The sequence below is a fragment of the Mesoplodon mirus genome (assembly GCF_964341445.2).
Source record: "Mesoplodon mirus genome assembly, chromosome: 14".
Classification (NCBI taxonomy): domain Eukaryota; kingdom Metazoa; phylum Chordata; class Mammalia; order Artiodactyla; family Ziphiidae; genus Mesoplodon; species Mesoplodon mirus.
In genome coordinates, this window is record NC_138990.1 from 66,768,947 (window position 1) to 66,794,075 (window position 25,129).

Below are 25,129 nucleotides of genomic sequence, written 5' to 3' on the forward strand. Positions count from 1 at the left end.
AGAAACAAAAGGATTGAACACATATTGAATCCCCTCCCCTTCAGGTCTCTTCTCAAATGTCATACAAATGAGGGTCTTCTCTGACAGACTTCCATAAAAATTACAGTTCTGTTTCTCATCTGTGTACTCCCATGTCCCACTCACTGTTTTATTTTTCTCCGTAAAATGTGTCATCATATGACACATTATGTATTTTATTTATTTCTTTAATGCTTTTTCCCACCATTAAAATGTAACTACCATGACCTTATTCTGCTTATTTTCCAGTTTTCCTGAGCCCATAGGAGGAGGTTTCATAAATTTTGAGTTGAGTGTCTTGAATGAATTAATATGCAATAAAGAAAACAAAGATGAAGGAACTAATTATGATTTTCCATGTTCCTTACCTGGGGTTCTAGTAGAAAATTAACATGCATGAAACTATTTCACTAAGTAACTCTGAATAAATTTTATGTTCTTAAAAGGAAAGTTCAACAACTGTTCAGTGGAACACTATAAAGAAAATGCAATTTGGACAACTAGGTAACCCAAAACAGATCACACAACAAACCAAAGAAATTTCCCATAGTCCCCATATCCTCTAGTAAATGTGAATTATGGCAATACTATTGCTAATTTATATTCATCAAACTGTCTTCTTTCAGGATTTCAAACTGTTCACAGAAGGTTTTCATCTGTCACTGCAATATGCATTGCAAACAGAAGACACTAAGGGATTAAACGACCTCTCATATGCTGTCACTCCCAGATCCATGAATAGAGCATTCCTTACTTCAATACTAACCCAGAACTTAGTTGGAAAATGTTGTGGTTCTCAAAAAGCAGGTTAGAGCCATTAGATTCAGGAAATAAGTATAAGAATATGCTCTTTTTTTTCCCGTGGAAGAGCATAACCTCAATTGACCACTGAGATGGAAGACTTTATTAGATCATGACAAATCTTAAATATCATTAATTCATTCATCGGTATCTAGAAACTTTCTTCAACCAGATGGGCAAGACAAAGAAAAAGAGTTTATTCTTAGCAATATTCATACCAAAACATTTAACCATTTTGCTTACAAGAACCACTGAAGTAAAAATAGACACACACACACACACACACACACACACACAAGGATGCTGAATCATATTTTGAGTTTAGAACGGAATAAGAACAAAAACAAGGGTTTCTCAGGAAGAAAACGGAGTGGGACATTAATGTTTAAGTACTAGATCCACACACATATTATAAAAGAAAGATTTTCATGACTCCAAATCAGAACTCATTTTAGCTCACCTTGGAAAATAGTGCCAGCAAAACAATTCGGTATCAGTTAATTTTGTTTTCTAATAAATTTGTGGAACAGCACTGGGTTTATTGAGAAATAGTACATCTTCTGATCTCCTGAGACACAGGATAATTCAGGAGTGCTGGCCATGTATTCCTCCACCCTCAAAACCCATGAATAGTGTAGCTTGGCCTTAGGCTGGAAACTTCAGGTCACTATCCATTTCTGACTTAGCCATCACCCTATAATTTAGGAAAGTTACCATCTCAGTTATGTTTTCTCATCTGCCGAAGGGAATCAAATATTGTTGCCCCTTGAACTCAGAGAGGTATATAAGATAACAGATAAGTGTTTTAAAAGTTGAAAATTAATGTACTGATTCAATGTATTAATCTATAACTTCACCTCAATCAGAACTACTGGTATTATTTGAAGAGGATAAGGAAGGACAGTAAAATTGGAGAAGTGTCTTTACAAATCATAAACAAGTATTTATGAATAAAAGATGGGGCTGCTGAGAAAAATAGAAACTTATAATAATATTATTTATATACTAAGTATATATTCCCACCCAATAAAATATATTATTTTACAGGAACAAGATAAATAAGAATAAAGCTATTTTTATTTAGACAGGGCTGTAACTTTAAAAAAAAACATAAACTAAAACAAATATGATATTGAAATGAGTTTGGGGACCCTTCTTTCTCTTTCTTTTCTCGCTTCTCTAGGGATTCACCACCTAGATGATTCCAACCTAAATTTTAACTATCTCTGACTTTAGCACTGTTGACCAAATGACAACTATTTAACCTAAACCATATAGAGGTTGAATTCAATCTAACTATAAAAAGACATTAAACTGGTTCAAACAAAGCTTTGAGTGATAACTGTTTCCATGGGGTTGATTGTCTTGGAGGCAGCTGCATTTTTTTAAAGATAGAAGTATTTTGTGTTTTTATTTGTGGTGACATTTAATATACTACTATGTCATAGTATCTGCTAATATACTCTATGGATGTTTTAAATAATTATTCTGTGGATTATAACACAAAATAAAACTTGGTTCACAAATAGCAACAGAAACAAATAGAAATGGAGAAAAATATATGGTAACATGTTTAATTGCTTGTAAAAATTAATGTCTCAAGTTTTCTTCTATCTCCTCTCAGTGGAAAGTCTCATATTTAATTGTGAAAACTTAAAAATCTTTCCTCTCAATGTGGCCTTAGGATAAGGGAGTTATGCTGGCAAAGGCCAGAGATGCTCACCACGGGGCTAAATGATTGCTCCATGGTACTTTTATGGTAAAATTGAATTTGTATGATCTATTCTTTTGAAGCAAGAGGACTTGGAGTGTTTTAATGTCATCCACAAACTCAAAAGGAAAAGATCTGAAATGCTGTCCATAGCCCTGAGATTAATAACCTCTAGTAGTAGTTTTCAAACGTTTTAAAATAAGAGACTCTTTCTTTATACAAAATCCTGAAGAAAGCTCAATATTAAAACAGATAAAAGGCTTTGGTACCCTACTGGATTCAGGGCAGAGGCTTTGATGTCCTCCCCTCTCTGTGCTCTTAACCCACAGAACCCTTAGACTTCATAATGCATCACCTGAAATCCATTGGCCTTATATAATTCTGTGAAATTCAGAACTGAAGAATACAGTTTGTTTCATAATAGCAATCTGACTCAAAAAAGGAAACAAATCAGGGTGCCCAGGCCAAAGTACTCAGAATAAAATAAAGCCAGTGACTTTCAGCCTAGGCTTTCCTGTAGCCCCACTCTCTTTATACTAGGTCTTGACATTTAGGAAACACTATCTTGAAGTCCCTAAGTATTCAACAGTCTACACCTGAATTTTCCAAATGGACCAAACTTCAGATTTGGCAACATAAGAGGTTAAAATGGCTACCTCCTAAGTAAGAATAAGTCAGTGTGGAAACTTTTGATGCGAAGTAGGACACACTGAAGTGACGTGTTGATGCGAGGAAAAGAGCATCCTTTATGTTCTAGAACCAACTCTTCCATTTATTTGTTGAACAGCCTTGGGCAAAACAAACATTTCTTTGTCTCACAATTTCTTCAACCATAAAATAATAGGTCTGCACTAAACGATCTGACCTTTTTTTTTGTAGAGCTACTAATCCATATTTTATCTTGATACATATGTTTTTGCTGGGTGAGTTGAAATAAACCATCACTTCCAAGTTAAAGATTTTCATATTCCCTTTTAATTAAAACGGCCCCTGAGGGACATACTCATATTTTCATTCATCTGTTGAATGTGTCTTCCTGGATAGCTTTTTTGAACTTTATCTAAGATATAATTTATTCTCCCACAGACTCTTTCAAAAGCATGACCCTTCTGGGTATTCATATTCATGCTCTTACAGTCATTTTCAGTTATTTCCTTTCACCTCTCACAACCAATTCAGCTCTTCCAATGTCTTCATTCACTTATTTATTGAGAATCTACGTTACATCTTGCCCCGTATTAAACACTATAGAAAGAACAAGACCCAGACTATGCCCCGAGGAGTTTTGAATCTAGTTTTTCATATCTGAACCCTCCTTCCTTTTCTCAATTATAATCATAATCGTTCAGGAATCGTTACCTGAACCATTTTTACAAATGCCTAACTCATTTACCTTCCTCTAATGATCCCATCCTTCTTCAACACTATAATTTGCAGTCCACTCTGCCATTAAGATGTCTTTCTAAAGTAGGGCTCTGATAATTGGCATCCCCCCCAAACACACACACACACATTCTTTGGCAATATATTGACTGCTAAGTAAACTTCTAAATGTAAGGTCATAAACCAGATATCTAAGGCACCAGGTAAGAAGTATCAATGTGTAAATCTGCTTAGTGCACACAACAGGGAGTTACGGAGACTCTGGAAATATGGAGAGTGAACACCCTGCCCTACACATTCAAGTTCAACTAAAAATAACTGTAGCTTTGGACCAGAATGCTACCAGTTCCTTGATTCTAAATCTCCCATCTAGCCATATCTGCGTTTTAATCACATCACGTCATGCTTGGCATGATGCTGTTTCAATGTTTTTGATCATGTTGTTCTTTCTTCCAAGTGCTCCGTTCCCTAGTAAGTCTATCCTCATTCATCACCTCTTCCAGTTCAACTACTATATCTTCCAGGAACTTTCTTTTGTTCTTCTAGTAAGAATGAATCTCTTATTCTCCTGTGTGGTCACTACATTTTATTTCTTACATAGTTATAAGCATGAACTATATATTTATGTTCCACAAAAAGCTTTGCACAGAACCTTACACACAGAGTGCACTGAATAAGTGTATGTATTTATTGAAGTGGAAGAGCAAGTGAATTAAACACTTAAACATTTACCACTACTAAATACAAATAACTATCCCAATACTGTTTCATAATTTAGACAGAGTATATTAAATTATTAAATGTATGAGCAAGGCATTTGACAAATATTTTAAGATATATTTTGAAATATGTGGAGAAATATGATGTGGCTAATACTACAGAGTCAAAGTTGTCCGAATGTTATTATACAGTAAATTCAGATTGACCTAACAGTGGCTATTAAAGTGTGGTTCCTTGCAGCATTCTGATGACTCTCTTCTCTTTTACAATTTTATCCATTTTTTAAAAAATCACCAAGTGGATGTAAATCATATTTGTAGATGGCACAAGGACAGAGTTACAGGTCAATATTCAAAATAGATGACTGGCTGTATTCATGAACTAAAGTGGAAACCAGGGTATTTTTCCTTCCATTTCTTCTCCACCCCCACTTTCTCTTCATTAATCCATGCTGTACTGATGAATGACACCACCATCCACCTAGAGACTTAGGACGGAAGCCTGAGAGTCAGTCATGACCTCAGTCTCACCCTGACTCGCATATCTCATCAGTCAAGTCCTGCTGAACCCAAGTCCTTAGGATGTAGCAAATCTATTCACTCTTCTCCATCTCTCATGCTAAGACAAAACCATAAGGCCTCAATGTCTTCCTTGACTAAATCATAGCTGCTTTGCCATTTTCTTATCTTTTTCTTTGCATTCCTCAAATCTGTTCTCTTGCCAGAGGAATCTTTCTAAAAAGCCAATTTTATCTTGTTCCTTGAGGCTTTTCCTCATCTTGACCCTTATCTGTTTCTCCAGTTGTATCTTTCATGTTCCCTTTTGCATTCATGTTCAATTGTTTCCAAGTTTTAGAATCAGTACTTCTCTACCATACCTCCATGACTCAACTTACACTTTTCTTTTGTTTTAATGTCTCTAAACCCTGAAGATGTCCACATCCTAATCCCCAGAATTCGTGAATACATTAGGATACCTGGCAAAGGCAGCTAAGGTTGCAGATATAATGAAGTTTGCTAATCAGCTGACCTTGGAACAGGAAGAATATCTTGGATTACCCAGGTGGGCCCAGTGTAATCATCAACTCCTTTTAAGTGGAAAAGAGAAACAGAAGAGAGTCTGAGGGAAATGTGACCACAAAAGAATGATCAGAGACATGCAAGGTTGCTGGCTTTGAAGATAGAGGAAATGGGTCACAACTGTAGCTTTTTTCCAGCTTCAAAAAGTTAGAAAAAGGAAGGAAGTGACTGTCTCCTAGACTCTTTAGAAAGAACACAGCCTTGCTGACACATTGGGTTTAGCCTAGTGAAGCCCATGTTGGACTTCTTATGCATACAAGTATAAAATAATAAATTTGTGTTAAGATGTTAAATTTATGGAACTCGTTATGGCATCACAGAAAACATATACACTGCCTAACCATGTCAATCTAGTGAAGAGCCAATCATTCTATGAGATCCAACTAATGAGGAATATTGGTCCTTGTAAATAATTTCCATCATTAAGATTTTAATTACTGATGAAACTTACATGTAAAAATTTTTTACCTATCACTGAGCTATAAATCTCTCCAGGACAGATACCTTCCTTCATACCATGCCTTGTTTATTTTTGTATTTCTAGCATCTTGCATAGGACACTGAGTGGATATTTATTTTTAATGATATTTATTTTTAATGATTAAAGGTGGAATTGAATACAATTATATTTCATGCTTTGAAGTAGGCTCAATAGTAGAGAATGGGAAAGCTGACCTATGAGCATGTAAAAAAACTTAGAGGTTTCAACTGACTGAATGTTCAGTATGAGGCAACAAAATGATAAGTGACCAAAAATAACAACACACACACACACACACACACACACACACATCTGACTATAGGTATCATTGTTTCCAGACCCAAACAATGCTTCCATTTTACTCTACCCTGCTCAGACATGTGAGGAACTACGATTAACTTTGGAATTGACTTTAAGAAATCTTCTGACAATTAGAGGAGTGTATCCAGACCAGGAGGAGAGAGCCAGGAAGGATTTGGGAAGAATTTCAACACTGTGAAGAATGGTTTTAGAAACTGAAGATATAAAATTTAGAAAAGAAAAATTGGGATTTGGTTATGAAGGTGAGGGATATATTTATAGAATTTTTTTTTTTTTTTTTTAGTGTGGATGAGGAATTAGAATCTGTTTAAGTCCAGATCAACTGAAAGCACAGCACACTGGAGAAACTCAATAAATATCTTAGGAAGCAACAACAACATGCAGATGGCTAACTGGCAATAACTTCAGTAGGCAGATTTTGATTCAAATAAAGGAAAAGCCCTAATAATTAAAACTCTCCTTAAAAAGACTGTTATTTGTGAGGTAGCAAGCACACCCTCCTTTTGAACATGTAAACAGAGTTTGGATCATCGCCCATCACAGAAATAGCAGAAGGGGGCTTCCCTGGTGGCGCAGTGGTTGAGAGTCTGCCTGCCGATGCAGGGAACGCGGGTTCGTGCCCCAGCCTGGGAGGATCCCACATGCCGCAGAGCGGCTGGGCCCGTGAGCCATGGCCGCTAAGCCTGCGCGTCCGGAGCCTGTGCTCCGCAATGGGAGAGGCCACAACAGTGAGAAGCCCGCGTACCGCAAAAAAAAAAAAAAAAAAAAAAAAAAAAAAGAAATAGCAGAAGGGTTTGCTGAATAGACACTTGGACTAGGAGACTTCCAAAGTTCTAGTCAAATTTATGATTCTATTATTTGTTAAGTCCTTTTCCATTCTGAAGCAATTACTGTGATTCTCATTTTAGTGAATTTCACAATTATCTTGGTTTAAGACACATTACCACATACTTCCTGACTCCTAGTAAATTATTATTAACTTAAATGTTATCTCTAGATCCCAAGTGTCAACAGACTTACCAAGTCACCTAAATAATATCCCCTGCTCCCACTAAACTTCCTTTACTCTCTCAGTCTCTCATAACTTTCACATAATTTCTAACTCTCCAAAACACACCCAGGAAGGGAATTTGAGGACAGGAAGAAATTATGATATTTTTTTCATTGTATAATCTCTTTTAATGAAGAAAAGCAATTAAGCAAAACAAGTTAAAAGCAAGCTGAGCTTTTTCTTACTGAGCCATCTAGAACAAAAGACTTATCTGATTTATGCTAAAACTAGCTCATTTTAAACAGAATCTTAATACCCTAATCAAGTAAATTTTAAAAATAAATTAAAGGAAAACATTTTGCCTTTGTTATTCAGAGGCAAAAAAGATGACAATTATTTCCTGCTCAGCATTCTCAGGCTCACTTCAGACATGCCTTTTTTTTTTTTTTTTTTTTTTTTGAATGAACAGCAATACAAATCACTATGAAACAAAATGCCAGGGATGTACCACAAAAAAAAAATTTTCCCATTTCTTCTACTCTCCTCTCTTCCCTTACTTTTCTCAACATCTGTGAATCATATTTAAACTTGTATTTTAAATATACAAAGGATAAATGTTTTTGACCTTTTTAAAAAAAATCTTCATGTCATTTGTGATTTTAAAAGTTACCTTTGGTTTTCTTTGAAAATTAATTTTATTTGAATCATCCATCTGCAATACACACCCAATACTCTACTACATGTCCACTATTGATCGCTCACTATGCTCTAGAAATATATTATACACTTTACTGATAATTATACATGTAATTCTCAGAACTAAAAGAGGTGAATTTTATTATTTTCATTTTACAGATGAGGAAAATGAGGTTCAGAGACATCAAAAGACTCTCCCAAGCTACACAGCTAATAGGTAGTAACCCTAGGGTCTAAATGTAGGTCTACTCAACTCCAATCTCCAAGATTTTTGGCTATCTGCTTTGCAACAAGGTTTACTGAGTATCTTCCATGTTACCAAGCTCTATCCTCAATACAAAACTGAAAATAACAAAACCTCTGCCTTCAAGGATCTCACATTCTAATAGTAATGATTGACAAATTAATGAATGCAATTCAACAGGAGAATTTCATAAGAGAGATAAATATTAGGTGTAATGATGGTCCTAAAGACAGAATAAATCCACTTTGCCAAGTTTGGGATAGGAGGGATAATGTATACAATGATTGAATGTATGCTGCTTGTGTAGCTAGTCCTTGGACAAAAAATAAGGTTCTTTCCTTGAGTGGATTCTGCTTCTTCCTTGTCTCCAGGTACCAGCCATGCCAATGTACCTAGGTCTCACTAAGGTTCACTCAAAGCTGGACAATCCTATCTGATATTGTTCATTCACATTAAAAAGTACTTGTCTAGTGGTCTAGTGGCCCATTTCATCAGATCCTTTTTTTTTAATGTAATTTTTTAACATCTTTATTGGACTATAATTGCTCTACAATGGTGCGTTAGTTTCTGTTGTATAACAAAGTGAATCAGCTATACATATACATGTATCCCCATATCCCCTCCTGCTTGAGTATCCCTCTCACCCTCCGTATCCCACCCCTCTAGGTGGTCACAAAGCACCAAGCTGATCTCCCTGTGCTATGTGGCTGCTTCCCACTAGCTATCTATTTTACATTTGGTAGTATATGTAAGTTCATGCCACTGAACAGATAAATTAGTTAAAACTATGTAGCACTTTCAAATACTGTATGTTTTTTTTGTTTTGTTTTACTTTTTAACAAGACAGAGCTACTGAGAGATTTATCTTTGCCAAGGAAATAATTTTTGGTGTCTCCTCAAATCACATGGAATATGTAACCATGGATGTATAGAGCTTTCCTAGCTCCTGAAGCTGCCCTCTCAGGCTGCTGTCATTACTCTTCCACATCTTTTCTGCCTAGGGAAGTAATGTCTTGCTGTCACACACAATCATCTCCCTTTGCCCCCATCCCCCAGGAGGCTTTCTCACCTTCAACACTCCTCTCCCGGCTTTTGCTTGTACTCACACCATTCCTTAATCACTTCTTTTTATAGATATTTTTAAAATCCAATAGTTTATCTCCCTGTAATTTCTATGTCTGGGTCTGTGAATTCTGAAATGTCTCATAAAAATATTACCTCTTTTTTTTTAATAGACTCCAGAGACCAAATTTCCACCCCCTAAAGTTTGACCTTTGTAGAAATGACATATTCCTGCTTTATTTAATGCCTCTTTCGCCACAATCTGCAGTAAAAAGAAAAAAAAATCATTATAATCAATTTTTCCATTGTATAGAAATACATTTGTGGCATATTTTTTTATGTGAACTCAGCACTTGTTGTTCAGCTTTCCCATTGTCTGGATATCTTTATCAAGGGCCATTATGGACAATGATCCTAAAATATGTTACAAAGTATCCATGGGTGGGCATCCCATCAAAAGTTTAAATGTTGCCACCTATTCAATTTGAGGGTTTTTTTTTTCTTTTTTTAAAGCACAAATCTGAACTCTACACAATGAAAGTTTTAATGACATGTATCACAAGGTTGCAAAGAGCCCAGTGACATCTTTATCTGTGTGAAAACCAACAGTTTAGTTTCAAGGATAAAGGACAGGCCTCACTGAATAACCATATCTCCTTTCCCAGTCCTTTCATAATGGACCAAGGCCTAACTTCTCTTAAAGCAAGATAATAATTACTTTTATTAGTAAGGAAAATCTTTCAACACAGAAGCAACATGAATTGAATTGACAAACTGTACAGTGGCCCTGCAAGGAAAACAAACAAACAAACACCCTTCATCACCATGAAGATCAAATCGTCAATTCTTAAAGGACAAAAGCCAATTAGCTGAGTTGGTAACACTCTGCACAAAATGGCTGTGCTTTAGAAGCTTCTTGGGGAGTTGAGGGGGCTTTTTAAGGTACTGGATTACAATCCACCATAGACCTATTGAAAAAAAATTATCTGTTAGGTTCCTTGAAAATGTATGTATTTTTAAAATATGCCCCAGGTGATTGGTGGGGGGAGGAAGATGGAGGAGGGCTGGGCAGCCAACCTGAGAACCCCTGGGTCAAAACAATGGTAATGAGGTCAAGGCTTGTAATGGTGTTTCAGAGACTGTTCAGATGTTCTAACAGGGAAGTCAGCTACTTCACCAGCCTTGCTACAATGGTAGTCCTTCTTTATATAGGACATTCTTCTAATTAGGGAATGACAGATTTGAAGTAGTTAAAGAAAAAAGAAACAGTGATTTAACTTAACAGGTCATGACATTACTCCTTACAAATAATGAGAGGGCAAATGCTCAACCAAATTGTTCTCACATCCATTAGTCCAAGCTTTGGCCTTCTTTGGACCAATCAGCTTCTCTCTTTCCATCTCACTGAATGACTCCTAATTTCATGCAGTCCTCTCACAAAGAATGCCACTGGTCATAGCAAGTACAGGTGGGTCAGTGCAAATCCAACCACACTGCCAGGGAAGTAATTCAAATTGTATGCCCTATGGACTGCCAGTCAGATAATGCATTCTTTTATTTAAACAAATAATCGCTGGAAAGACAGTTACAACAAGGCATCATGTAATTCTTTTAAGTCAGCATAGCATTAAAAATATCTGTTCACTAAGTTTAGCAGAAGATTTCTGGCATATTTTGCCACCAGCAATCTGCAAAAAACTTATGGTTAGCTTGTGAATGAGGATTTCCCTGTGAATTGAAATCACAGTTGGCCAATTTAGGGATTTCCATCCCTCTGGCAGCACTTTAGTCCAATCTAAATTTGATTGTTTCCCTGAATGGAGTAATTTAATTTTCTCCAAGTGTCTACTGACTTTATAATGCCAAGTCCAGAAATGGAAAACTGGGTCAGTTGACCAGGTAATTCAGGCCAAAAAAATAAAATATTGTTTAGAAATTTCATATAACACATGAGTCATTTTAATTTCCTGAATTATCCATTGTCTCAGTAGTCTAATTTTCTGGTCTGTATCTGGGCCATGTAACAAAAAAATGTTTAAGGTGAAAGAAAATACTATCCTTACTTCATACCTCTGGTAACATCCCTGTACTTTTTTTACTTGGTTGAAAGGAAACACTAATAATTACTGGAGATTACTTCAGCTGCTACAGTTCTGAATGAGCTGTCATGTGGTCACAGGCACATGGCAATTCACAGGCAAACAAGACAAGCAGAAAAGAGAAAGCTGCATTTAGTGGAATACATATTTTATATAAGTAGATATAACTTGAATGTGTAAAGATGTGTTCTATAAAGTGGTAACTATTATTATCCTCATGTTTATATTTCTTAATGTCAAAAATCTTGAAAACATCCATTCTGGAAAGCTATGGCTTCAACAGTCCCTTCTTCCAATGAGAAGAATCACATTGGTGATTTAAGTAATAATGACTAAGATTGAATGAAAACACTCTCATTCTTTCTAGAGAGAATTCTCTCTCTCTCTCTCTTCCGCCTCTCTCTCTCTCCCTCTCTGTCTCTATTTCTACCAAAAGGACAAATAATAAGATGCTCAATTTAAGGAAAATATGGCCTTAAGCACTGCAGTCTTGTTCTTGCTTTTTAATTCAGAGATTTCCGACCACTGTAATTCTTCAACTCAGGTTCCACAGTTTAGGACAGCTGGCTGCAAATCCAGACTACTTGATAAATCATCTAGTTGAACATACAATCATTTATCCCCAGGCTGGGAAAAAGTCAAAGGCCCTTTGGACATATATAGCTATTTGAGGACCTGAGAAGAATGAATCTATTTCTTTCAATATGAGAAGCACTAGATAAGCCACATGCATATAAAGTACAAGGGGACCCACTTCATTCTTTGAAACTTTTCCTCTGTCACAAACTGCCAAAAGGTACTTCCTGAAAGTCACAATGAATCATGCTAGTTAGAAGCCAAACTCACAGGAGCCTCTTCCTGTTACCTATACACAGAGATATATACAAAGATGAATTATTATCCCTTTCTTAAAGAAATATTCCTTTAAGACTGATTGTTAGAGGGATTATAAAGAAAAGGCTTGACCATCAGTGGTCAATGGAGAGGTTTTCAAATCCCTTCCAAATTCTGTGAGATCACCTACATTGGGCAGGGAACAAGGAAGATCAAAAGGGTCGCGTCTGAGTCCTCCTCACACCCAGTTTAAGGAGAAAAATTCTGGTTTTATTGATCTTATTTGTTTTTCCTTTATTAGAATATTTACCTTGAAGCAAAAAGGAAAAAGAAATTTGAAAATCAGTGTATTATGAGAAAGAAAAAAGAGCATCCAAAACAAAATCTAAAAGGAAATTTTATAAACTTATTTAACCAATCAGTCAGTCATTAAACAAGTATATTATGGAGGACCTACTTGTGCCAGCCCCTGTCCTGGGGCCCTTGAGATATATAAGGCAGGGCAGAGAGCTCTGCCCTCTTATATTCTGGTGGAAGAAAGACAGACAATAAACAGTAAACAAAATAAATGAAAACATTTTAAAGTGTGTTAGAAGATAATAATTGTTATGGAAGAGAAACTAGATTGGGGTAAGAGAGTTCAGGAAAGGGGCAAATCATAGTATTAAATAGGATGGTCAAAATGAGTCTCTTGAGACTCAGGTGTCATTTGAGCAAACTCTTGAAGGATGTGAGGGCATAGCCAATTATTTAAGTATCTTAAGGTAATTATGTTTCTTTTTCCCACAAAGATACCTATCGAAGAAGAGAAGACCCTAATTAGCTTTTCTTTGAAAATTTGGTCTTCAGGTGACTAAGTGGTTAGTATAAACTTAACTCATATATCACTCTATTAAGTCATTAATGAGGCAAAACATTAATTCATAAAAATGTTTCCTCTAGATGGTGCTTCCAGTCCACGAGAAAATATTTAACTCCCTGCCCCCTTCAGCCCATTAATTTGCATCTAAAGAGCAGCATTTTGCCACTGAATTCCTAGGTTTGTTCAAAGGGGAGGCAAGTCCATTTCAGCTTCATCACTGTATGCAAGATAAATGTGAAAATGTAAAGTTACAGAAATATCTAAATACATTTGACTGAGTAGACTCAACCTTTCATGCTTTATTGTATTTACAATATTCTTTGTAGTATGGGCCATCAGAATACTGATGTCCAGTTAGTTATAACTTAAAACAATCACAGAATCATAAATTATAGGGTATTCATAGGATGGGCAGAAGATATTAAGACATTAATAACTTTTTAAAACCCTGGGCACATTACAGACCATTAGTTTTTAAATTTATTTAATCTAAAGGTTCACAGTGTGTTTTATTTTATCATCACCATTGATTAAAAAACATCTTTTACTTTTGTGATTTGTCATGTAACAATATACTTGAGAATGGAGTATTTTTACTGGCTAATAATACAGATCCTATTATCTAGATATGTGAGGCTAAATTATTTGCCCAAGGTCAGTAAAGAGGAAATACAGGATTTGAACCCAGGTCTTATGACTTCATGACGCTCACCTACCACCCTATACTGTTCCCCTGTTATAAGGTAGAGTTTTACCCCTAAAATGAAACCTTCAAAATGAGAAACAACAGCATCTTATACAATACTCTATGATTGGTTTCCTTCACATTACCTCTAACTTTATTTTTAAGACTAAGAAGATAAAACCCTGTTTCATGATTATTAGTGTGTAAGTGGATCAAGTCTTTAAGGTCTCCTCAGGAATGGTTGGTTACTCTATATGTTATTTTAGTTGAAAATCTCCACAGTGTTTTGCCTATCATAATAAGCAATAAATATCTATTATACCTTACAAATAAAAGTGTCAACAATTATTTAAAGATTATGTGTAAAGTTCTTCCCTGCTCCAAAATTCCATGATTCTAGTTAAAGATTCAAATCTCATTAGTATACGAGCTAAGCATTCTGGGTAATTATAGTGTTCTTTAAAACCACTGGCCAACACAACTTAAGAAATACCTTCTTACCAGCCTAAATGTTTTGATTTTTTTTAAATCCAGATTAACAAAAATACATTTCAAAATGGATAAGTAAGATAAAATCATGATTTTGGAAAAGGAATTCTCATTTTAATATCCAATATGATATAACATAAATGTTTTGCTATTTATGATCTATTTCAGTAAAGCATCTAAATTTATATTTTTACTACGTCATTCTTTAAACCGTTAGACTGTGAAGAGTCCTTTCTGTGCTCTTCTCTGAGGATTAATCAATCCACTACAAGCCTAACAAAATCCTTATTTAGTTTACCAGTTACTCAATGTCATAATTGTTTACAGAATGTAAATGGGAAACTTCTCATCACAGAGCCAATAGTGCAGAGATAAAAAGGAGCTGGGACTTTTCTTAGTAATAAATATGATGACAAAATTGTTTAAGTTGCAGCAAGAGATAATACAGAAATATTTACTCTTCGGGTAGCTTTTCTTGATTGTACTCAGAACTGACAGGCATGTAGGCTAAAGAAGAACTGCGAAATAAATACCGAATTCTAAATAGTCGCATAGCCTTCTGAGTATATCGTATTGATGAAGTAGACATTTAATATCTTATTTCATGAAGTGAAATTCTGGTCTTTCCATGTTCGGTAGCAGTGAATGAGGGGCTTCCAGTACTGCAACAGTAGAAGTCGTAATAGAAAAACCAAAATAAATTATGTCTTGGTTGCAAATTCACCACACATAGGCATTCCAATACAGTAAGATTCTGTCAACATTCACGAATGCTTCTGAACAATGCAGAATAGTTAATATTTTGAAGCTAAATGAGGAGATATGATTTAAGAAGCCATACAAAAGAAGAGAAATGTGATTATTTTCAAAATTAAACTAGTTCTACAACAGAAACCACAGCAAAATATACTTCAGAGTTATAAAACAAATGCACATCATGACACTGGTGACTGGAAACTGTGCACTTCACAGACAAATTAGCTACACAGCAACATGACAGATGAAAGATGGTAACAAAAATCATGGAAACAGAAGAAAATGTATTAAGAATACTAAATGTGTTATTCTTCTCTAAGTATTAATAATATCAAATCTACTTCAAGAGTAAATAGAATGTTAATTGTGGTTTGACATTACAGATAAATTTTTAAAATAAATAATCTTTGATACTGCTTATCAATTAGTTGAGTGGAATCAATTATACCTAGGTATTAACACAATTGGTTATGAGAAAAATCTGTATTTTCTTTATAATTATTCTAAGATCTTCATTTTCACTAATACAATAAAGTTTAGGCACTTTTAAAATGTGTAACTACATGCTTGACAGTTGTAATAACTTGGCCTTCTAGCAACATGAGAAACCTGGATAATCAAACAATAAACATTTGAAAGAGTCAAATGGACACTTATTTTGCAAATATGTTGTACGATTCATAAATGCAAGGAATAGCAAATATGCTCATATCACAAATAAGACAAATTTTGGCTTTATTGAAAGCTTACGATCCTAACCCAATTTAAACACAGTTCTTATGATACATCACAGTTGATACAGTTTAAAAAAAAAAAAACTCATGGAAACCACATTAGTTAGCTTATCATCTTATGTGAATTTCAGGAAAACTCCTGTACTTGTTATCACATGAATAGTGAAAGTTAGAAAATAAAATTTGATTATTTGCCACTGTGACAGTGAATCACATTAAAATTTTTGAAAACTCTCCAACACAAAAATACACTGACTTTATTTCCTTACAGGACCATTGCTGTGCATAGGCTAAGACATATTAAAGTGCTACTGGAATGATGTCTTACTAGAAAGAAATACTGCAGCTTTGGACAAGGATATGAATAATAAGAAATAAAAGAAGTTTAGAGATAGAGACAGAGAGGATTCGCTATAATCTGTTGCTACAATTTTTTTAGCTATTTGAATAAGTTTCCTTTTCCTTTTCCACCCTCTACTATGTCCACTACAAACCCTCCATGTCCTCCTCTACATCTACCTTTTCCAATATGCTCCCAACACTCACATACTTAAGTCATGAGAATCGCAAATTCAAGATACAGTAAGAAAAATATTCTGGAAATACAAAGGTCAAAAAAGAAAGTCACATGGAGCTTACATTCTACTAGGAAAAAGTTGACATTAAATATATAATCACTCACATAAATATATACAATTATAATGATTATTATGATGGAAAATACAGGCTTTCAATCAACATTTAACTGACAATTATTAACCTGTGCTCCCAAGCTATTAACCAGCCACGATGGCTGGATTTGCAGTTATTTGATGTAACTTTCTTTGACATTTTCTTATTTAAATGGTCATTCATTTATTTCAAACATTAGAGGAAAATATAAGTAAATAATTGTTGGAATGAAGTGACCAGTTAAACATACATAGAAAAAGACAAAAACAAAAAATTCCCCAGGCAAATAGATAAATCTAAATTCTAAATAGATTGGAGAATAAAGTTAGTATTATCAATAGTCCTAACAACACCCACGACAAATTTCAAACCTAAAAAGAAAGTAAACACAATGTCACAAAGACCATTTGAATCTACCTAGCCACAACCAACAGAAGTAAGGTTGGCCCTGAATACTATCTCTCTTCAGCTATCCCAAAGAAAGCAAAGTTTATTCCTACCTGTGACCAATTAAAGGTGACATATCCTTGTTTAGAAAACATGAAAACAAATCCAAATAATCAACTCTAAAATTTGAAACAGAATGACCAAATGAAAATATGAGGCATGATGGTCTACAGAGTGAGAAAGTTTCCATTTCATTCATTATGATTCTGCCAGCACATAGCAATGAGCCTTAACATGTCTCCAGCAGACTTATCTGTTTTTGTCACGAAATATGGTAAGGAATTCTGCAGTTTTCAAACCCTGAACAGTTAATTATGGAGAATGGAAGGACCCACACCAACTCTGTAAAGATACATCATAAAGTGATACCAGTGCTTACCTCTAGAGAGAAGCCTGGGGAGGAGGATGAAGAAGGTTATCAGAATAAATGTTCTTTTTTTTTAAATGTACTTCTTAAATGAAATACATTTGTCTATCATTGGACATTTAAAAATTCAGAAAATACTTAAGAATCCATACAGAATAAATCAAAATGATAGCAATAATGTTCTTGAACCTAGTTTTGCTTCTGGATTCAACAAAGGAAGACTTTAATCCACAGATGATCATTGCAGAGCACCTGAATTCACTCCTCCTAAAGAGAAAAGTGGTGTCAAGAAAAATGCTCCAGGATTATAATTTGATGGGAAGACTTGAGAAGCATGAATTTACAATGCATATCAGTTATTTTAGAGTAGGTAGGTTTAACACATATTTTATGTACAACTAGGACTTAACCTGATACAAGGATCCACACTGTCAAGTTTCTAGACATTTTTGACTCCTCCAACAGGTGGCACAAGGCAAGGGTATCTTCCTAAGGGAGATCCTGATTCGTGTTATCTTTATCTTTTCTGAATGCCTAGCACTGATCACACTTTTTAACCACTCTCCTAGCACTTCCATTTCTGTCATTTAAACTAACTTACTCACGTTTTCATTCCCTATTTTATTGACACTCATTGAATATGGATGCCACATCATAGTCAAGATTGTATTTTTTGCTCTAGAATGCAGATTTGTTGAACTAATTTGCAATTAATGAAGACTTATAAGTCATGTTTCTCATTTTTATACATATAATTAACCAGCATGTAAAGGTGATCACTTTGATTTGCAAAATACCCAAGTCCATCTTAAAGTCTTCTTTCCCCATTTAACACCAAGAAGCATCCTGGTCCTATTAACAGAAGAATGTAAAGGAAATACCAAATTCTTGTCCTGTGTAGTTTTGTGCTGACTGAGGAATAAAATTTGATGAAAACTGGTAAATATATGTTTGACACACATGCCAACAGAAAACACTTAAGACTGCCATAGTAAAACCGAGTAAAGTTAAGTGACACTAATTAATTACACTGAAATGAATATCAGCTAAGTTTAAACATGAATTATTCCATATGTAGAGTTAAATGGTTATATAATTAGCATATTATTTTATGAGTTACATTTTCACAACATAATGGGTATATATGTGTGCATATATTTAGAAAGTTTGTGTATACACATGCATTCATACAAATACGAACATGCACATATAAAAACACATAGACATTTACTTCACTCAGCCAGTAAAATAAAATATAAACAGTTCCCTCTATGCCAGCCTGAGTCCTACACTAAGGAACATGGTGGAAAATGCCCACTTAAGAAAGGAAAGTAATGGTAATTTGGCCTCAAAAAAAAAAAAAGTCTAGAAAGTATCCCAAATGGTACACAAAATCTCAAAAAGAATTGATACATACTGTCATTGCATAGTTGCTAAAGGCTTAAAATAAGATTAAATTATATTATTGGAAATGGTTGACCAAAACACAAACCGAAATAGCACATGTTCTCTTTTTATTGGCTCAAAGTATCCAAACATTTGTTTCTAAAGCTCTATGTTACACATTTAAAACTTTGATATCATTTCTTACTTATTGCTCTGCTCATGTTTGGTGCTTTTTCAAACAGAAAAGTTTCCCTGCTAGATGACACTAATGTAAAGGTGCAGAACTGTGAGCTTTGGTTTCAATTCACCAGATTAAGATTCAGAGCAAAAGAAAGATTCAGAGAATTCAAGGAAACACATGCCTGTGTTTAAAATAACAACAACAAATAAAACCCAAACAAACAAAATAAAACAAAACTAGAGACCAAGGGCACATTCACCATATACATAGTTTTAAATGGTTAATTTAAAGGCTATGACACATATTTACCACAGTTGCATATCATCTACTTTCTTTTAATGAAAACACTAAACACAACGTGGATGGTTCTAAATGGCAAACTAAGCATGCTTTTAAATTTGACACCAGTACTGTCAAAGAGTACACATGCCTGACTTACCAAGTGATGCAGAAATGTAAACCTGAGTTGATAATGTTCTTAAAACAAAGTTAGTATGCACAAAAGAGAGAGCAGGCTTGTCCTGCTCCTTTGTCTCTTTCAGGACACTGCCTTTGCAGGTTATCATAGAGTCAACGTGTATATGTGACATCTAGCAGACCACAAGCTGATGAGCCCACAGCAGCACCATGTCAATGCTGCACATGCTTAGACTTACATCCCTAGGCAGAATGGCTGGGGCAGGTGCGCTCCAGAGTTAAATGTTTGAGGATGATATATTTCTGGTGGCTACACTCATCATTTAACTACCATTAAATGATACTGCAAAAACTGACACTGAAACCTGTCACTAATTTCTAAATATGCTAATTATACTAGCAGCTGACACACACAAAAAAATCACTCTAAAGAGCAAGAAAAAAACAAAGGGAAACATTTTAATGGATTTTTCTTACCTTAACTTCATAAAATATTCATTACCACTCATACCTACCTCCCAGTGCCCATTATTAATGCCAAAAGGTCTAAATACATTTGAAAAATGTATTTTGCAAATGTTATTCACAGTTATTCATATAGATGATATTAAGAAGAAATAAAATAATGTTATTCATATAGACGCACTGTTATTCATATAGATGATATTAAGAAGAAATAAAATAATGTAATACCTTTACTTTTACCTATGGATTTGATGAAATGGTTCCATGAAGAAAGGATTTCCATACAAAAAGAATAAAGAGGAGAGAAACAACAATAAGAATTATGAATATATGTATATGCACTACTCTTTGAAAATTAAATATACAAGAAGGTATAAATAGGATTTGAAAACAAATGGAGATACAATCAGTACATGTTGAGAAATCTGCCTTTTTTAAGGCAATACATGCAAAGAAATTATAAAGCCCATGCTCACTTTAAAAGACTACACAAAAGGAGATACACAATGCTTATAGGTAGAAAAAGTATTGATTTTGTAGAACACTATACTCAGCATTCGAGAAGCCAGAAGCCAAAGATGTCTGCATGTTCCCAAACTGACATGCATGGGTGAAAAATGGACTCTTTTTGGTGCAGTATGTTAAACCAAGTATCTTTTTTCATGTTAATTTATGATGGTTCTCAGTTTTTCTTTACTATAACTACCCTTAACTGTATATGCTGATAAATGTATGAAAACTTTCAATTACAAGTTCTTATGTCTCATTTATTTGCAGATAGTATAGTGCAAAGAATAAAGGAAAATAAAATCAAAGGAGCAAACCAACATCAAACCAACAAATAAAGGGGAGAAAAACACATGAAAAAATGTGAACAAAAATTATGTATTTAATTTGCAGCCAGATAATTTGCAAGCATTTGCCCATCTTTTGCAGTGATGGTTTGAAAGCAGCTACAGAACAAGAAAACACTGAAAGCAGAGTGGAAAAGGAACAGAGCCCATACCTTGGTCGCCCATCATCAGGTGCGCCAGACCTTGAAGGGAAACAAGAGCACAGTCAGCAATAAACAAGGGAGCATGGGAAGGCAGGGTTGTCACAATGACAAAAATGTTCAGTGACAGACATCTTGTTTCCTATGAGACATGTCTGTATCACAGAGGCAAATCAAAAAGCATTCTTTCAACTCCTGGTTGGAATGCTTTGGGGCAAAGAGTTATAGAACTGCAATTTAAACACTTGCATATGCTGCACCGTGTATTTCTTCTGTGTATCAGTTGGAACATTCAAGAGCATAAGAGCATGACTTAAAATCCAACCAATCCCTTAAATATTGCACTTGCCCTTCGTGCCCTTTGATGAGACTGTTTTGAACACTGCCCCCACAGGGATTGCCATTCTTTGGTGATGAAATTATATTTTAAAAAACCCAAAGGAATACCTGAAACATGGGCTGGGTCTGATCTTTTTCCCCTCATCAAAAAATGAGAAGTTTCATAATTAAAAAAAAAAACACATCCTTAGTCACACTGAAATGATAATGCAGAAATGTCTCCTTGTCTGACACATGTAGCAATCAAATAAGCTTGTTCAAATACAAAAAGTATCATCAGACATGCAGGTGTAAAGTTTGAATTTACTACCGAATAATGTTTTTAAGAAACAATGGATCACCTTTAAATAGGGTTAAGTAATTTCCCATGGAGAACAAAATTATTCAGCATTTTACTTAAGCATTACTTAAATGCTAAACTATGAGTTAACATGAGCATATTTAAGATATAATTTCATCAAGGAAGTTTTCTGAAACAATATTGAATTCCCTTTATTTAAATTATTTTTTAACTCTTGCTTGACAACTTCAGATTAAGATCACCCCTTTTCTAAAGAATACTAGCAATCTTCTTTTAAAAAAAATTTCACTGTCCAAGAAGATACATTTTACTTTTTAGCATTAATTCCTAGTTCTTTATTCTAAATGCAGAAATTAAGTTACTCTTCAATCCCTGTATATTTCAAGAATATGGGATAATGTCAAAGAAATATAGCATACATACAAATTTAACAAAATGTGTATTTCATTTCCCACTGTTAGTTCAAATATATTTGAGACTTTGAACTACATAACATTGTATATTACTGGCATCAGTATTGAAATAATCTGTATCATTTCCTTAAAAATTTAAGGGGTATTTAAACATTCCTGTGGGGCAGATACAATTAAAATCATCATATAATCACAATATAAAAATTATTTAACATAGTATTTTAAAGTTTCTGAAATCTAGCTTCTTTTGTATTTTCTAAGTGATTTTAACCACCCCCCCACCAAAATCATACAATCAGTTTAAAAGGTTTATGACCTGTTGGTGACTCATGATATCTTCTATGCTTAAGAATAGTGGCTTATTTGTCCAGGTTATATAATTTTTCATTTAATTTCACTTTAAATATTACTATACATATTTCCTAATAAAAGTTTATAACTTTTTTGTAAACTATTGATAAATCAGGGAAATATCTCTGTATAAGATATAACTTTTAGATTCTTCAATGGTTTTTATTTTTATTTTTTTTATTTTTTGCTGTACGCGGGCCTCTCACTGTTGTGGCCTCTCCCGTTGTGGAGCACAGGCTCCGGATGTGCAGGCTCAGCGGCCATGGTTCACGGGCCCAGCAGCTCCACGGCATGTGGGATCTTCCCGGACCGGGGCACGAACCTGTGTCCCCTCCATCGGCAGGCGCACTCTCAACCACTGCACCACCAGGGAAGCCCCCTCAATGGTTTTTAATACTACCTTAGTGAGAATGGAAATTTTTTAATCTCAGAAACATTAATATTGTTCATGCTATACTTTCTACCTCTAAGGGAGCTAGACTATATTGCCAAAGTGTAGTTATAAATAGGGATGTTAAAAATTATGACTGAATAAACTTTATTACAATAGTTTATGAGCCTATACTCTGAAAATCTTGTGAAAATTTTTCATGGGATGAGTGTGTGTAAGGACAGAGGCATTCATGCTTATTAAGGTGATTTTAAAGCTCCTTGGAATGCAACTGGATTTAAAGAGAAAAGAGCAGAAACACAGAACATTTTACAGGATGGTTAAGGAAATGCAAAAGAGGTCAAAAAGATACTTAAAAAAAAAAACTTTTGGGGGCTTCCCCGGTGGCGCAGTGGTTGAGAGTCTGCCTGCTGATGCAGGGGAAACGGGTTCGTGCCCCAGGTCTGGGAGGATCCCACATGCCCCGGAGCGGCTGGGCCCATGAGCCATGGCCACTGAGGCTGCACGTCCGGAGCCTGTGCTCTGCAACAGGAGAGGCCACAGCAGTGAAAGGCCTGCATACCACAAAAAAAAAAAACACAAAAAAACAAAAAATTTTTGATCTCAAATAACATGCACAATTATAAATGAGACTGATTTTGAAAGATGTCAGTCAGACCTGCAGGGTAATATCTTTTCTAAGTACACATTCACATGCTATTTAAATTATAGTATAGAAAAAAAAGCCATATACAGATGCAACACTTGGAAAAATAGTCACTGATGATTTCTTTTAAAGTTTTAATCTATTTTACTTAAATAATGAAACAGAAATGTTTAGCAACTAAGCAATTGAAAGAATCCATGAAAGAATCACAAATAATATGTTGAAACCTGTTACTGATCAACTTTGTATTATCATTAATTTCTCTTTGAGACCTCAAATCTTAGTGACTTCAATGGTTATTTATCTGTAACATTAGATGGGGACTCTTTTTCTAGGGAATCCATCATTGTGTAGAAATGAACATTATAAATGGCTATATTTCAAAACATTGTAACAAAATCAAATATGCTAAACACCTTCTTCTGATATAGATACAAGTAAGTTGTTTATGCAAGAACTGTTAATGCTGTGATTATGAAAGTTGATAGGACATCAACTTCCCTTTCACAATTCTTTGTTCTTCCTAGTTCTTTTTGTATTTTTATCCTTTATTTCTTTGGCAGCATATGGACTAAGTTCTTTAAAGGTAAGAATGTTGAAATATGAAACTAACACAACATGGAAAATCAACTATATTTTGATTAAAATCTTAAAAAAAATTTAAAGAATGTTGAAATGTTTTAGTTTGTTGGATTCTACATGAAAAATGTGTAACATTCTCAAAATTCCTTGATAGAGATAACTTTAGAAAACCTTAAACAAATACCATAATTTTATTTAACAGACACAGAATATTACAAATATACTTACCAGTAATCACGCTGGAGTGCTGTATGCTTTCATTTCCACTGGCCAATGGCTTATTTTTAATCTAAACTTATGCATCTTAATTATAGTCAGTACTTTATTTTGTGTTCTTTTTATAAATCAAATCATTTGAAACTAGACCAATGGGCTAGAGATTATGTAATGCTCAACATTTCCCAAATAAATCATTTTCACCAAGAAAAAAAAAATGGAGAAAGAATCATGCACTGTGTTCAGAAACTGCAAAGAAATACTTTCTCAGTTAAAATAAAAGAAGCAGGATTGTGTCATTTTTCCATGCAGAACAGGACACTGAAATAAGTATTCTAAGGTTCATATGGGATGCTGAAGTCCATCAAAGGCTGGAGTTAAGGTTGAAGGAGTTTTATATACTTGGGGCTGATGGAGTTGAGAGTGTGTGTGTTCTATATGAAAAATGATACACAATCCAGAAATCAGCAAATACTCAGAAAGAAGTTCAACTTACCTTCTACATTCGAGATGTACTCTATTAATACTAAGAAATAAAAGGCAAATGAAAGTTGGAAAATAAAGTACAAAGCACCCACCTTCCACATTGTTGTCTTCTGAAAGCACATGACAAGGAGGGAGAGAAAAGGAAAAACATTCATTAAGCAGCATGCAGACTGGACCTTGCCTTTGCATGTCTTTTTCATGCAAGGCACCAAACACATCATGCAAGCGCTCCATCGCTCCCATTCAAAGGGGAAAACACAATCACGGGAAAGCAGGTTCCCTCCCACTGGCAGCATTTAAAGAATATGAGACAAAATTTCAGTAATACTGCTGTGTACTGAGCAAGGAGTGTTCAAAAGTCTTTCACTGCCCCGTGTAAAGCAAACATAACTCTTACATGTTGCTGGCATGGTTGCCCTAGGCAATTATTTTTACAGCTTTTCTTAAAATAACAATTCTCAAAGATTCTATTTCTAAATTCTGACTTACTTGGACGAAAGAAAGTTCAT

At 34.7% G+C, this 25,129-nt stretch overlaps 1 protein-coding gene across 33 annotated transcripts in view; it reads right to left on the minus strand.

Moving 5' to 3' along the window:
- NRXN1 (neurexin 1) overlaps nt 1–25,129 on the minus strand; it is a gene marked incomplete at both ends in the record, with an annotated part of 1,125,847 nt that overhangs the window by 999,805 nt on the left and 100,913 nt on the right. For 12 of the 33 annotated variants that reach the window (XM_082643218.1, XM_082643215.1, XM_082643206.1 and 9 more), the window contains 2 exons: nt 20,908–20,937; nt 24,713–24,730. The exons of 9 other annotated variants lie outside the window; for them this stretch is intronic. In XM_082643218.1, the coding sequence (XP_082499344.1) occupies nt 20,908–20,937; nt 24,713–24,730 (48 nt within the window). Of the gene's footprint in view, nt 1–20,129; nt 20,142–20,907; nt 20,938–24,712; nt 24,731–25,129 lie in introns of all 33 variants that reach the window. 12 more of the 33 variants (XM_082643221.1, XM_082643211.1, XM_082643204.1 and 9 more) reach the window with 3 other exon arrangements.